Genomic DNA, 12,942 nt, shown 5'->3' with positions numbered 1-12,942 from the left:
CTCCAATGCAGCTCTAAGTAGAGTGTATTGTTATACTCCAGCTTGAAAGAAACAAAGCAAATTCTATCCCTCTGCCCATGGCATCAGCAAAACCTAAGCCACTGGTTCTCAACTGGGTTGCCACAAGAACCAGCCACGGATGCTCTGACACCAGCATCACTGCCACCACCGCATGGTGAAATTGCCCTGCAGGCTTCTGCTCTCAGGAATCACGTCAGGGCTGAACTGGGAAGCAGCTGCAGATGAAGGTGTGCCTGACTGCATTGCATTATGCAAGCAGGCATGTCTTTCTACTGCAGATTCTTCTCAGTTTGGCTCTGATGTGATGTGCCCCTGAAAACAGGTGTGTGGGACAGTTATACCTGCCCCTTGTGCCTCTGTTTCTGGGAGAGCATGCAGGTTTGGATCAGGAAGGGCTGCAGCAAGAGCACGTGCTCCTGCCACAGCCACCACCCAGTCTGGCTTCACAGGAGGCATGTGGTGCAGTTCCAGCTGCCTGTGGTAGCAGTGGCAGTGGGATGAATATAATTGTAGTGATGCAATCAATTGTGAACACAATAATAGAATTCTATTGTTTATATTATAATATAGAGAATACATTTACAGTAGTTTTTATATGGGGTGCTGTTAAATTGTGAAAAGTTTTGGAGAGATGCCTGGAGTCTAAAAAGGTTGAGAACCACTGGCATCAACTAACAAGAAGTATTCTGAGAGGGATCAACTGGGTGCACCTAGGTTCTATTCATTCTCAGTATGACTAGTTTGCAGATACAACTGCTCAGGTCTGTGAGAGTCTCTGTAGGTATGTCTATACTCTGCCCCCAGCTCGTCCAGGAAGAGACTTTCCTGAGCACAATACATCTACATGCTCCTGCATACCAAACCTGACAATACAGCCCCTCCAAGGCTGTCCCCAGCACCTCTGGGCTGCTCTTAAGACTTCTGTCTCTAGTGTGCTTGAGGGAAGCTGCTTTGGAATAGCTGTCTCACTGCAGTCCTGGAATTGCACATGGGAGTGAGAAAACAAGTCGATGGGTGGGAGCATGCTCAGGGGCATCCATCTGTGGTCAAGTTGTGTAGACATACCTTTTGCTGGATCAGAAAAGGGCTAAAGAGCTCCTTTCTTTCTTGAGTTGCATTCAGTCTGTGGTGGCTGTTCTGAATCTACTTGTTAAGCTTTCTCTGTAAAATCCACTGGACAGAGACTGAATTTATCAGTGGCTAGATCTATCAATACCTTTCTTTGGGAGAGTAAATTACCTAAAAACCTGAATGTTGTTGCTCATCATAGCACATCTTCTTGCCATTATTGTCATTAGTTTTGGCCCTGTTTGAAACATTCCCTTTTGGGAGATAGTCACTGAGAAAGTTATAGTGAATCAATTTTGGTGCTACTTGTTTTCTTCTAATTGCTTGGATCTTTTTCAATCTGAACTATGTACAGAAAAAGCTCTATACTGGTTTCTTTGGCTGATGACCTCTCTATGGAAATGATATAAATATATCTAAAGTCTTTAAAAGTAGTTTTCCTTTTATAGGATTCATTTTTCTTTTCCATGAGTTTAGTACCTTCCCTCAATCCACTAATTCTTGCTTTCTTTTGTACCCAGGAATTAGATCTCATAAATTACATGGTCCGGCATATTACTTCACATCCTTTAACTTTATTCTTTCTGATTCTATACCTAGAAGTCACACACTCAATCCAGGAGCCACTTAGTGAACATACACAAAGCAAGTATGTGAGAATGTAGAAAATACTAGTTTTGTTTTGGATTGTCAATGTAGACATATTTTTAAAAAGAGGACTGGTTTTAGTCTTGAATCCAGCCGGTGCTTTACCTGGTTAAGGATTTCAGATTCATAGATTCATAGATGTTAGGGTCGGAAGGGACCTCAATAGATCATCGAGTCCGACCCTCGATCTTGGCCTGTTGTATAGTACATCCTCTCAACCCATTTCCCATACTATATTGACCTTTTGTTCATTACTGTTAATTTTTTAAAATTTGTCTTTCAATATCTTTCAGAGATTTTTGTTCACACTTCCAAACTTTTCCCTCTTTTTTCCCCTTTCTTCTTTTATTTCCGTCCTTTCTCTTTTTACTTTCTCTTTTCAATTTGGTTTATTTACTTTTTGTGAGTTTTAGGGTTCTTTTTTTTTACTGTAGCAGCAAGCTACCTCATTGAAAATGCACTTGTGGGGCTTTTTTGTTTTGTTTTTGTTTTCATTACATCAATACTCTTCTCTGCAAGGAGAATAAAACTATAAAGCCTATGTTCAACTATTTTTAAAAAAAAACATATTACTATTCACTGGTACTTTTCATATACATAAGGGAAAGAAACCCAGCACTTGAGAATAAAAGCTGCTTGCACTATCAGCATGATGTAAACCAAAATAATCAAACCAAAAAGGAAGTGGAGGTCATAGAGCTGTGAAAACTTTTCAGCTCAAGCTGCAGAAACACTCAGAATCATCCTTGATTTGTCTTCCAGCTGTGTCAGCTAACTCAAAAAGTTACATGTATCAGCCAACTCTGCAAAAGTATATTTCTTGTCTCTCCCTCTCCATAGCTGTAAAACTTTATCTACCCACTGTTCACGTGATATTTCAAGTCTGACCATCTTATGCAGAGAAAGTTCTATGGAGCATGATATATCTAGATGCAATTCACATGGTATTTCAACTTCTCCTAAGATTCTTCTTAGGTAGAGGTTGGCAGTCTACAGGCCGTTGGCCAGATATGGCTCATGAAATAGTCCAACCCAGCCTGTGAAGGTCCAATTGGGCATGGGGGATTGGTGGCATAGAGCTGTGCTGCACTGCCAAGTCCCCTTAGCACTCCCCTCCAGTGGGGCTCCTGCTGCTCTGCTACATCTATGCTTCTCTGCTGCAGAGAGGTTGGGAATCTGCAGCAAGAGAATGAATGCAGGCAGCTGGCTGCTCTGGGGTGCAGAGAATTCTGGCCTACAGCCGACGCTCTGGCATGTGCCGGCAAAAGGCCGCTGACATGTATTTACCACTTTTGCTGCACTCTTAAGAGCATCGCCAAGCATGCCTTGTCCACCTGCTCCTACTTCTCCATATGGAAATAAGGTGGTGAAGCTATGCTGAGAGTGCCCCATGCTGCTGCTCTCACAGACAGAGAGCTTAAGAGCAGCCAAGGCGGTAGCCCTGGGGGGCTTCAACACTTCATACCTGAGTTGGCCCCAGCAGAATAGAGTGGGGTTTGGTGCTCAGTGACACTTTCAAGATCTCTATGAAAACAGTATGAACCTCTCATATATAATCAGGAGGGTGGGTCCAATTCAGCAGAAGTCATTTTTTGCTTTGTATCAAAAAGAGAGGCTGCATTTACATAAATTCTTTGGTTGGGATCTTTTACCTTTCTTCTGAGCACTCAAGTCTGAACACTACAAAACTATCAATAATTTCTTGTCTAGAAGTATTGGCTGTTGCATCATTATAAAAGTACTGAAGGGTCTGGCGTAGTAAAACATGGATCAGGCTGTGATAGAGGAGGCCAAAGAGTTCAAGGAATATTTTCAGCTGGAATATTTTCCAGTCTGAGATCTAATAGAAAATCTAAGACTTGATTTTCATACCTGCTGACCATGAATGACTTCCATGAAAGTCATACGAGGGAAGCATTCACTTAGCACCTCCAAAAAAGCAAGCCCTATGTCTGTCAGCTGAGCATCCAAAAACTGATGCATTAAAAATTAATGGAAAAGTTTGAACATTTTTACTTTCACTTTATTTTTTAGAATGCTACCCAATCCCACATACACAATTATTATTCTGTTGCCCACCTACCACCAGATTTTGAAAAGTGCCATTAAAGAGAGGAACATATACTTCTGTGTATTAAACACAAATCTTTTACTGCATGCTTTGCTTGAAAGCTGAAGCATGTATATAGGGTTGCTTACTTTTTGACATGTCTAATAAGCTTTAAAGTGCTAATAACCAATTCAAACTTGTGAGAACGAATATTTGAATAAGCTGTGTGGTGGCTGATCACTTATATTTCTGTATTTTTCTTACCTTGACTGATGGAATGGGTTTCTTGGGAACAAAATGCTTTTTCTTAGGCAGTAAAACAGTCACGTTCTGTTGCTTCAGTTTAATCTTGTTCTCTGCTATTATCTTTTTGCGCTGTTCCAGGTATGGTCCAAAACTGGGCAGTTTCTGAAGTTAGAACCAGAAACACGATCATGAGTTTATAAAGCACAGAAATGGGTATTAACAAATACCCATGTCGTAACTCTTTGCTGAGTGTTTGCTCACTTGTTATTCAGGAAAACTCCCATTGAAATCAACGATGAAGTCAATAAAAACTTATCAGGAACCTCGGGATCTGACTTCAAGAAATACTTTCAATATTAAAAATCAGAATACTAAGTAGGAAGAAAATAGCTGAATTTCAGAACAGTATTCAACCATCTCCTATCTTCTGGTAGTATACTTACCCACAAATAAATACCAAGCAAAAATTCCAGCTTTGTTTTTACAGGGCATGGAAAGCTATCATGTAACATAAAACATAATCAATATCAGTTTGCTTGAAGAAGCCCCACCATTGTTCATGGTTCAAGGTTTTGTTTCATAACCTTACTTCATAACTGTGAGTTTTACCATTAAAGGAAGTATCTATGGACTTTTTAAAGCACACGTATGCATCGGTTTTGCAATAAAAGTGGGTCTATTCAGACGAATACTAGCAAGTATCAAGTGAACACTACCACATTTTAATTTCATACTTCTACCTCTGTTCAGTCCTCACTATTTTCTAGAACTTTTCCTTTCTGAGCATAATTAGATAAATGCAAGTGGAAGATAGTGCTGAATTCCAAAACACTGTCTCAACCAAGAACATAAAATTGCTAGTTTGAGTTTCAAAAGATTCCTAAACGGCCTCTTACTGACAGAAAAAGGCCCATTTGTCTAACTGATGGAGATCTGAGAAATTGTAGCTTACCAAGGTCATCGTGATCTCTGACCTAGCAAGTATTGCTGTGAATTAAAAATGGCTGAAAACATGGACTTCTATTTTTGAGGCAGAATGTGCCCCAGGAAAACTAGTTTTTCATTATCTGAAAGCATGTAAATCAAGTGAATAAACAGAATACAGAGCCTAGTCTAAGTGCAATTATACTGCAATAGCTAACATGTAGTCACAGGGGATAAATAGCCTATATTGTTATCTTTAGCATTAATTCATTCTAACAATATCAGTATGTCAAGTATGTCCAACTGGAAACAATGCCATCATAATTAGTTTTAAAGGGACAATGACAATATGAATTTTGAAAATTAATTGGAAAAAAAGTATTCCAGTCTCTGATAAAGTAACACGTACCATGCTCTGAATATATTTATTTTAAACCTTTTATTTTTTAAACAATGATTATTCTGCTCCTCTGCTGATTTTCTTAAGTAAAAATTAATCACCAATAACCATCATCATACAGGATATCCAACCTTGGGGCTTCAGCTTCTTATTACAAGAAAGGGTGGAGCCCTTTTAATTGTTAGATTTTTTTGGCATTCTAGCCCTGCTCACTGGCACTAGGATATACGTTTGTTTTTTCTTCCACTAAAACCTTTTCGGTTCCCAGATGTGCTAGAATCAAGGGCTCTCTTAAGGATCCATACTATTTACATTGCAAATGTAAAAGCTCCAGAATTCATATGATGACCATATTGAGAATGGCTTCAGAGCAATAGCATTTTACAGAGGGAGGTGAGAGAAGATGGGCAGAACAGTGTAAAATCTGTGAAATCCTCAAAGAATCAGATTAAAGGCAAATCAAATTCCTTTTCTTTACATAAGTTGTACACAAAGAATTCCCATTCCTAGAGAATAAAAAGTTCAAAGAATGTCTCACAACAAATTTGTAAGAAATGTTTCAAGCAGCAGTAAGAAAAGCAGTATCACATACTAAAATGATATAAGGCCTGGGTAAAAAGGAAACATTGTGAACAGATAATATTGAAGAAGGAAAAATTTGCATAATTCCCTTCTAAACAATAGGCTCTAAAGCTCAGACAGAGAACCCCTCTTCTATGGAATCAGTATGTAGCTGTCAGTAAATCTAAAAGGCCCTAGGCCAAGGGTGGACAAAATAGAGCCCACAGGCAGGATCTGGCCCACCAAGTGATTCCATCCGGCCTGCGGTGGGTGCCTTGGTCCCGCCTGGCCCAGATGCGGGGGACAGCCCAGGCCGTGCCATGTGGCCACTCCTGACACCCCAGGCACACAGGTGCTGCTGGGAATAGCCTGACCAATCTCCCCACTACCTCCTGGGAGTAGGTGTGTGCCCCACCACTACTGACCCCTAGCCCTGCTGACTAGGCACCCTGGTCCAGTCACCCCATACCCACCACTAGGGGTGCTGGATTGAGTGGGTGGGTAGGGTCTCCATGGAGACTGGACAAGGACCCCTGCAGGCAGGGTGCACTTGGCTAGGTGGATGGGATGGGGCCACAGGTGGGCACGGAGTGGTGTCCAGGAACGGCATGGGTGGTCAGGGCTGGGCCCAGGATCATGAGGTGGTGACACTGCAGGGCTGAGGCCTGGGGCAGAATCATAATCTGCTCCCCATTTGTGTCTGTGACTGGTGCTGGTTCCCTGCCCTGTGGTTCCCTGTGGAACCAGCACCAGTCACAGGGACATGCATGGAGTGGATTGCAGCTATGATAAATTGGCATTTCCCTGGGTCACCCTCCGACCCCCAACCACTGCACCAGGTGGTGCAAACAGCTGTGTCAGGAGAATGGGGCCAGGTCAGCACTCTCTACCGCCCTCTGGCTCCCAAGAGCTCACCAAAACTCTTTAAGTGTCCCCACAGCCAAAATAATTGCCCAGCCCTGCCCTAAGTGCACTGAAAGCTTCACACATGCAATTAATGTTTTTTTTCTTGTAGGATTATGAAGTTGTATCAGCTATAAAAAGTGTATGGTTTGATCTATATGCCTTTTGTATCTGTATCAAGACACATTTCCCACTGCATAAAGTTCATACAGTTGTGATATTAATGCTAAAAGATAGATGACAACAAAACATTTCTGGGAAGAGTTCTTGACTTCTTCCTTGACTAGATGGGGGCTGGATTCGATGATTTTCAGAGCATCCTGTAAGGCTCATTTATTTTGGCAGATTTTTACTGAAGTGGCTGGATTGGGGATGGTTGTTTGTTGTTCTGATGATACAGGCTGGTATTTGAGATTTAGCTGATTAAATTAGGTAATCTTTAGGAAGGATAGGCAAAAAAACCTGCAGAACTTCTGCTTTTACATATTCTTTGCACAAATTTTTAGGACTTGAAGGCAGGAAGTTTGAGAATAAAACATACCTTTTGTTGAAAAGTATGAAGAAGTCTGCATCCCCCATGTAGTGGGTTAATTCTATAAATATCTCATCAAATATTTAACATGGAAAATTTCAAATTTACATCTTAAATCAGCGCTGTGCAATCTTCCGGCCTCATGGGCTGGCTGGCTGGTGCGAGGCTTGTCCAAAAGCTGGATCTCACATGGATCTGGTGTGCAGGTGTGATCTGGCATGCCAGCCTGATCCCACATGGCTGGATCTGCTTATGGAATGACCCTCTGTGCTGGCATGATCTACTATGCAGGGCCACATCATTTGGTTACCCATAGGTCCAGAAATTTGGTGGCAGGGGAGCAGCAATTAACATTGCCACTGCACTGGGTAGACCCATGGATGACATGACTCGATGTGCTGGAGGTTGAGCACCATGGTCTTAAATAGTAGGCCTGTATGAAGTGGCTAGTATTCGCTTTGGATTTGGCCAATTCTGGGCACAGTGCTTTGATTCAGTGATTCGAATCACTGTCCCAAATCAATTTGGCTGAATCTGATTCAGAGCTACAGCTGCTGCCCCCACCTGCTCTCCTAGCCCAGCAATGGCAGCCCTGCCCGCCCCAGTCCTGGCACTTTGAAAAAAAAAGCCCTGACTCACCGGGTGCTGCCAGGTGGGAGGCCGATCCTTGCTGCCTCCCACCTCTGCACAAGCCGCCTGACTCCCGTCTGCTCCCCCAGCCCCTCCCCGCCATGGCTGCCTCGCCTACCCCAGCTCCGGCCCTTTAAAAAAAAGTCCCTACTCATTGGATGCTGCTCAGCAGGGGGCGAACCCCGCTGCCCCCACTGTTAGTGGGGGCTCTGTCATGAGCCCCCCAAAGCCCTGAGGCCACTGCAGGAGCCAGTGAGCCAGGGGATTGTCTTGTTTTTTTTCTTAAAGGGCCAGAGCTGGGGTGGGCGGGGCAGCCATGGGGGAGCTGGGGGAGGGGGGTCGGGGGCTTGTGGCAGAGCCCCCCTGTGCAGGATGGGGCAGTGGGGGGCAGCAGGGATCACCCCCCTGCCCAGCAACACCCAATGTGTAGGGGCTTTTTTATAAAGGGCCAGGAGCTGGGGTGGGTGGGGCAGCCATGGGGGAGGTGCTGGGGGAGCAGGCAGGGGTCAGGGGGCCTGGCAGAGCAGGCAGGGATGGGACCTGGCCCTCCCCCTTCCTTCAGCCCCCCCTCCTTTGCCCCCTACTTACCAGCCCGAGTCCAGCTCCAGCTCTCTGCTGCAGTGGGCAGGGACTGCCCAAATCATCAAAGCTCTCCAAATCTTTTCCAAATCAATTCAGAGAGCTTCAAATTGATTCAGACCTTTTTATTGGACCCCTGATTCGATTTGGATTTGGAGATTTGGCCACCGAATTGGGCCAAATCTCCTCTGAATTGAATCAGCACCCAAAGCTTCACACAGCCCTATTAAATATGAAGAAAATGTGTGGCAGCCATTTTGAAAATGATATTATTTCACCAGGGCTACAAAGTGCTTTAAGCATAAAAACAAATAATACTACAAGATCAGTATGTAATATTCAATGGCATCTGGTTTAAACTGGATCTTATTAAAGTAAAGAAAGAACTCAGCCTTGTGAACTAACATCTCATTTGGACTTTTAACATGCAACTATTATTTTGGGGATGTATGTCTACAACAAGAATTTGTAAAAGCTGAGTACAAAACAGCATCCAAAACTAAACATTCTGTCCTTATTTTGCTTGTAGATATAAATGCATAACTTACATCAAATTTAACAGAAAGAGGTAGTATGTTTGCACAAATAGTTTTGGGGTAAGTGGTAGCTCATGAACACCCGAACAAAATCTCATCAAACATGGCTGAAAAGGAGAAGCAGCCTATTAGCAATGTTCTTGTAAGATTAAATAAAACTCAGGGGGCAAATCCATATGTGTGAGCACGTGTGGTTTGCAGCACAGCAGACTTGACTGCAGTGCTGCAAATTGCATGCACCACACATGCAGTCATTTGCTGCATTGCTAATTTGCAGTGCAGTGGATTTTTCTGACACTGGGAGATCCCGGTGTCAAACAAAACCTAGACCAAAAAAAGCTGGGTGGCATAAATAGTGGCAACATGCACCACCCAAAACAGCCCGGCTGGCTCAGGAGCTGGCCCCAGCCTCCTCTACCCCACCTGGAGCATTTTTTCCCATGCTAACTCCACATGCAGGGCTGTGCATCAGGGCTTTTCCCCCTGTGGCAACTGCATGCCCTGATCATAGGGATGCAGCCCGGAAGGCTTTTATAGAGGTTTTCCTTTTCAAATAGTTTTCAGATGACAAATTATTAGGTCTTCAAGAATGTTTAACATTTTTTTTAATTATCCCAATGCACCAAGTTCTCTCTATATTAGGGTCTTTTTATATTCATATTTGCACAGAAACAATTTAATATGAATATTTGGATCACTTAATGTGTATGCAATCACTAGACCTAATTGATCTGTTAGAACATATATGTGAAATGAATGTTTTTTATTTCTGTTATAGCAGCAATGGAGCCAGAAAAGGATCAGCAGTAGGTGTTTAAAGCCTCAGTTCATTATTGTTGTACAGTAAGATGTGTTATTGCCACTACTCCAAGACAGGGGGGTACAAGAATCACACTGTATTGTCTTAAAGAAAGGAAAAACTAAAGGTAAAGACTTCCAAAAGCTGCCTTTTAACTGATGAACTGTGCAAAGCTCTAGCAACACTGTGATTTTTGTTTCAGTGGCTTCTCCAGGGATTCATCATTGATGAATTTGTTCTCACCAGAGAAGCTAAATCCTACTCATTTAAAGATAACAGTATCTCCCACTAAAACTGTCTCTATCCAGATATAAAAAGCATTACACTGCCAATAGAGAACTGACAACATAATGAATCAACAATGAAACCTTAAGCCAGAAAAGCTTTAAGGTGAATAAGTCTGTTTTGATTATAATTTATTCATGGATCAATCTAAAGGTAATTGAGCATATTATGAACTAGAAAAGGTGCTTGTTTTCTAATAGCAAAAACCAGTGGGTATCTTTCATTTTCAAATTGCTATACTTTTTATGGGAACATTAGCAAGTAGCCTAATTGGAGAGGAGGCAGCATGGATTAGGGACTGAACACACTGGACTATGAATCAGGAGACCCAGATTTTATTTCTGCCCCTTCCATTGACCTGTTTCAAGCAAGTCACATCATCTCCCCAGGCCTGTTATGTCTTGTTTACTTAGAAACAGTCTCTTCCTAAGAGTACCAGTACAGTGCCAGTACAGTGTTTCATGCAATAAGGCCTGGTTTTTCAGTGGGGATCACAAAGTATTACTAGAAAACCAATAAAAATAGCCATCCTCTCCAGTACTGCAGTGGATCTGGTAAGTTTATATCTTACTACTATTTGTGAATGAGCAGCATAAAAACACAATTCTCAAAAATAATTGTTTTCATAAATACTGGGGTAAATATTGAAGTCAGGCCACACATTTAGAGTGTGAACAAGTGAATAATTATTTTCCTTTAAAGGCTTGGGAGAATGATATACCTCAACCATTTAGAATAGTAGGCCAAACAGACTGTCACGGACTGAATCCAGGTACTTTACGGGTTGGATCCAGCCTGTGGGCCATAGGTTGCTGACTCCTGCGTTAGCTGATCCACTGTAACTGTGTCATATACACATTGCTATCCCTCAGCTAATGAAGTTAAACAATGGTAACTTAACTTATGCCTGGTTTACTCAAGAGTAAACTATCCCAGTTTAACTTCCACTCAGTATAGGATAAAAATGGACAGATGACAGTTACAGCAGATACAGCTGAATAAGGTGTGCGAAAAGGGCCGTATTCGATTCAGATTCAGATTCGGCATGAATCAGGGACAGTGATTCGATTAGTTGATTTGGATCAATGTCCCTGATTTGATTCAGCCGAATCCAGATCTGAAAATTTGATACTGATTTGGAGAATCAGTGATTTGGCCATAGACACAGCTTTAAATGTTTTTCCTACATACTTTGAGGTACCAGGTGTGGCTCATGAATGCTGCGATGTTGAGGTGGATGGAGCGTCTCACAGGAGTGCGGGGCGGGGGCACATGCTTGGCGGCGAACCTGGAAGTGGACTGGAAGTACTTCCAGTCCACTTCTAGGTCTGTCGGGGAGCATGCAGGGGAGCACCCCCATGCTCCCCTGGCTCAGCAATCAGCCATGGGGTGACCCTGGGTGCCCCCCTCAACCCAGGAGGAACCAGTTGCTGAGCCAAGGGGGCACGGGGCGGGGGGCCCAGCATGCTCCCCGACAGACCTGGAAGTGGTTCGGAAGTGCTTCCGGTCCAGTTCCAGGTCTGCTGCCAAGCGTGCTGGGGAGCCCCTGTAGGACGCTCCATCCCCCCCAGCATCGCAGCATTGACAAGCTGCCTGGTACCTTGAGGTATGTAGAAAAAACATTTAAAGCCGTCCAAATCGCTGAATCTTTCCGAATCTCCCTGAATTGATTCGGAGGGTTCTGATTTGATTTGGAGAGATTAAAGGGTTTCCTGATTTGATTTGGATTCAGAGATTCAGCCACTGAATCAGGCCAAATCTCCACTGAATCAAATCGGGGACTGAAGCTTTGCATAGCCCTACTGAATAGCAGTGAATCCCTTTCTCTCTTCCATGTTTAAAATGGTGTAATTGTTCATCTGTCCATGTCCACAAATAAAACAGCCTGTAAATATCACTTGCATTTGGCTCTTTAGGGGAAAATTGTCAGTCAGCCATAAAGCACAGATCTCTATACAAACTATATCCTTCATGACTGAAGACATTCCCCATGCCAAAAATAACTTCATTATTTATCCAGTTTCCATTATATTTGGGTCCTGCTCTCACCCTTTGAGATAAAGACATACAGTCATGGGTGGATCCAGGATTTTGTAAAGAGGGATGTGTGGGAGCAGCAACCAGTGCTGCAGGAGTGGCTGCATCCCCACTCTCATCTTCCTCCACTATCCTCTGCAACCTCCTGGTGAGAAGACCACACTACAGGAGCAGCAGGAGGGACTTTTTTAAAGTTCCCAAATCAGGTAAGAATTCTGTCCCCTATTCCTCCCTGCACTGCTCTTGGAACCCTGTTCCTTCCCCCCTGTGCTCATCAGCCCATTCCCTCACCCACCTACCACTACTGCTGCCTTAGGCTGATTTGAGGGAGGGAGAGAACAGAAGGCAAGGGCTTCAGAGCTGCTCCTGCCCTCCTCCAGCCAGACTCCTCCTCTCTTCCCAGTCCCCCCATGTGTTTTCTGCCAGCCTGGGGGCAAGCACAGGGCAAGTGAACCCACCCATTGCTGCTGCCGTTGCTATCCTCTACTGAACCCAACTGCAATGGTTCTGGAGCTGCTCCCCCACTGTGAAATGAATTCAGAGAGTTGCAGGGAGAGGGGCTCCAGAGCTGCTGCAGCCAGGCTCAGCAGAGGTCAGCAGTGGTGGTGGCAGTGGGCAGGTTCACCCACCTCTGAGCTAGCAGGGAACACCAGGGGGACCAGACAAGAGGAGGAGAAATCTACATGCTGCCACCATTTGCATTTGGAGTGGGGCAGGAGTAGC

General features: G+C 43.6%; 1 protein-coding gene across 1 annotated transcript in view; it reads right to left on the bottom strand.

Annotated features, from left to right (window-relative positions):
* DPYD (dihydropyrimidine dehydrogenase) overlaps positions 1-12,942 on the bottom strand; it is a 646,991-nt gene that overhangs the window by 21,366 nt on the left and 612,683 nt on the right. Inside the window, exon 21 of the mRNA XM_025193285.1 lies at positions 4,052-4,195. Within this exon, the coding sequence (XP_025049070.1) occupies positions 4,052-4,195 (144 nt within the window). The remainder of the gene's footprint in view (positions 1-4,051; positions 4,196-12,942) is intronic.

This window comes from Alligator sinensis, unplaced genomic scaffold (genome assembly GCF_000455745.1).
Source record: "Alligator sinensis unplaced genomic scaffold, ASM45574v1 scaffold647_2, whole genome shotgun sequence".
Taxonomy (NCBI): domain Eukaryota; kingdom Metazoa; phylum Chordata; order Crocodylia; family Alligatoridae; genus Alligator; species Alligator sinensis.
Note: the sequence above shows the minus strand (reverse complement) of the source record. Positions and strands in the feature narration are given on the sequence as shown.